Source organism: Urocitellus parryii, chromosome 15 (assembly GCF_045843805.1).
Source record: "Urocitellus parryii isolate mUroPar1 chromosome 15, mUroPar1.hap1, whole genome shotgun sequence".
Lineage (NCBI taxonomy): Eukaryota > Metazoa > Chordata > Mammalia > Rodentia > Sciuridae > Urocitellus > Urocitellus parryii.
The window spans coordinates 33,041,818-33,045,058 of NC_135545.1; the positions used below are offsets into that span (position 1 = coordinate 33,041,818).

Sequence of the window (3,241 nt, forward strand, 5' to 3'; positions counted from 1 at the left end):
GACTGCAGTGGGGACCGGGACAGACAGTTCAAGGTAGGCAAAGGTGACACGTGTAGTCTATGCGCACAACTCCCCGACTGCTCTCCGGGTCTTAGAGATGCGGAAATGTAGGCACGAGGTTGGCACTGCATCTACACTCCTCCGGGAAGGCTAAGATGACTCCGTGGTTCAGGGCTGCGGGGGGGGGGGGGGGGGGACGGCCACTACCGGTTTCCTGGAACGATAGGGGGCGAAGGTGACCAGCAAACCTGCGGGAACTGGTAAGGGGCAGCGGAGCAGCAGGGACATCGCGCGGGGCCGCACCCAGCCTTCCAAGGGGGTCAAAGGGACAGCTTCTGCCGTGCGCAACCCTGAGCCTGGCGGGGGCGGGGAAGGGGCGGGGATTGTGCGCCCGGCCCTCGAAGTGCGCTCAGCTCGGAGGCGGCGGGCGGCACCGATTCACCCGCGCGCTTGCAAAGGCGGGGCGGCCCCCTGCGCCCGGCCCCCTGCGCCCGCTATAAAAGGAGCAAGCGGGGGTTTGGGCTCCTGCAGCAATCCTTCGTTTGCACCTGTTGCTTCGGGTCGCCAGCTTCAGTCGGACTCGAGATGGATCCCAACTGCTCCTGCGCCACTGGTAAGGGTCCCTGACTTGATTCTGAACTACAGGATAAAGTGTCCCTAGGTTTTAGGAAGTCACTTTTTTGGGGGAAGGGGGGATACCGGGGATGAAACTCAAGGGCACTCAACCACTGAGCCACATCCCCAGCCCTGTTTTGTATTATATTTAGAAATAGGGTCTCACTGAGTAGTTTAGCGTCTCGTTGTTGCTGAGGCTGGCTTTGAACTCGCGATCCTCCTGCCTCAGCCTCCCGAGCCGCTGGGATTACGGAGCGCCACTGCGCCTGGCAGGGTCACATGTTGAGTTCTGAGCTAAATGGATTCTTCATTTGCTCTCTATGTTCCTTTTTCACTGAGCTCCTGACAATACTTCTATCTTCCCCGTGCCTGCACGTGGGAAGGAGTTCAGGGCACTGAGACTCAATGCTGTCCTCCTGATGTCACTCAATTGGTCAGGGTGGCTCCTGGCTCCAGGCCTTGGAGTAGTTAGGGTGATTGAAGGCAGAGGAGGTTGCTTCTTTGGAACTCAGGAGATAATAAGGTCTTGGCCTCCAGTCCTAGTTATCCTGGGCTGGAGTCTGGGACCTTCTTTGTGAGGTAAAAGCAGGAGGTAGCACTTCCCCTTCCTGGAAGGGAAGGGAAGAAAGACCCTGCTTCTCTGCCTCCCGCTTGAGCTGGAAAGGAGCTCTTGGGACTGGCCCTGCTGGATGGAGAAGCATCTCTGGAGGTTAATGGCAAGCACTGCTGCATCTCCTGGCTCACTGCCTCTCTCCTTCCAGGTGACTCCTGCACGTGTTCCGGCTCCTGCAAATGCAAAGAGTGCAGGTGCACCTCCTGCAAGAAGAGTGAGTGGGGGCCCTTCCTTGGGAAGCTGGGCTGCCTGAGTCAGAGGAGCCACTCAGAGCTCAGCAGGCAGGAGGGGGCCAATGAGCGTCTTCATCCCCTTCCCTCAGCACCTGATTCAGAAACAGAGGGCTAAAAGAGCGTAGAGAAGGGAGAGTCCCAATCTCTCATTACAGAACCGTGATCCTGAGGAGGCCTAGAGAGGTCACCTACTTGTGTCAGGGTCTGAGTCAGATCCTGAACGTAGGTCTTGCTTCTTGAAGCAGCTTTCTCCACATACCCAGGTCCTGATGTACTCAGCGCACAGGATCTTGGGGTTTCTGACCTGCTGGGTCAGGGTTTTCCTGTAGTCATCCCAGTGCTTCCCTGGCCCTCACCAGAGCTGCTTTGGCAGGGGTTTGTCCTGTCTTGAGTGTTCTCATTTCATTAGAGTTTGGGAGACTTGGCCTTCCTTTACCCCCAGAGACCCATGCCCTGACTTTCCCGGCTCTCTGTCATGTGGTCCTGAACTAAGGGTCCTGTGGGCTGGGGGCAGAGCTGGAGCCGGGCCAACCGTGGGGCTAAGTCTGCTCTGACCTCTCATTCTCCCCTTTGCCCCCCAGGCTGCTGCTCCTGCTGCCCCGTGGGCTGTGCCAAGTGTGCCCAGGGATGCGTCTGCAAAGGGGCAGTGGACAAGTGCAGCTGCTGTGCCTGAGGTGGGGAGAGTCTCGTGTCCACGTGTGCATAGAGTGACCTGTGAAAACCTGGATTTTTGTTTGTTTGTTTTTTACACTTCTCACCCATTTACATAAAATATCTCATTTCATTTAAATGCATATGGAATTTGACAATAAATTATTTTGACTTCATCTGCCTCATGGTGTGTGGGGATATGGAAGTTGGTTCTCATTGGGCTGTAGGAGATTGTACTTTAAAGGAGGCAGGAGGGAGGAATAGCAGGGACAGGTCCAAGTGCATGCACACTATTTTTTTTTCCCTCCTAGTACCAAGGATGAAACCCAGGGATGCTCTACCACTGAGCTACATGCTCATCTCCAGCCCTTTTTATTTTATTTTATTTTATTTTTTTGAGTCAGGATCTCACTAAGTCATCCAGACTGGCCTTACAACCTATGGTCCTCCTGCTTCAGCCTCCAATTCACTAGGATTATAGGCATGTACCGCTGGTCCAGCTCATGCGATCTATTTTGGACTTGGCTCTCCTCTGAGCTATGGAAGAGGATTTCCCCTACAATATTCTAGAAATAGTCAATTGGTGGTTGCTCCCCTTTTTGCCTATATCTGTCACAGACTAAACTCAATAGCCACTTCTGGGGCACCTACTGCATACCCAGGCATGCGCTCTCTATGAGAGGAACATGGTGCTTAGACTGCTGGAGAGACAGGTAATGATGGAAGAGGAAGTCTTGCAAAAAAAAACCAAAAACAAAACAAAACAAAAAAAACCAATGGCTGTGCCTAGAAGTGCACGCAACCTCTTGCACAGACACCAGGGGTCTCTCTTCTTGCCAGAGAGCATGGCTTGGGCAAAGGCCTAAGAGTAGGGAAGGGCTTGGTGTCTCCAGGAAACAAGTCCAGTCTGTGGTAGTGTGTCACGCCCCTTTGGAGAAGGGGAAACCGTATGTGCCTTACTCATCTGAACAACACCCTACCCCCTGCCTCTCGGGTACTGTGCTCACCTCAGCGTCCCACTCTCCACCCCCTGCTCCCCTTCTGATTTCTTAGGTTTAAGATGGAACTTGTAATAAAAGTGCCCAAGGTTGCAACTCACTGAAATGGTTATATGGAATCATCTGGTGAA

The 3,241-nt window shown here is 53.8% G+C and overlaps 1 protein-coding gene across 1 annotated transcript; it reads left to right on the forward strand.

Annotated features, from left to right (window-relative positions):
* Positions 1 to 514: 514 nt before the first annotated feature.
* On the forward strand, positions 515 to 2,288 carry LOC113187713 (metallothionein-2-like). Its single transcript, XM_026395695.2, has 3 exons — positions 515 to 613; positions 1,377 to 1,442; positions 2,043 to 2,288. The coding sequence occupies exons 1-3, from the start codon at positions 586 to 588 to the stop codon at positions 2,132 to 2,134; spliced, it is 186 nt and encodes a 61-aa protein (XP_026251480.1). The 5' UTR covers positions 515 to 585; the 3' UTR covers positions 2,135 to 2,288.
* The last annotated feature ends 953 nt before the right edge of the window (positions 2,289 to 3,241 follow it).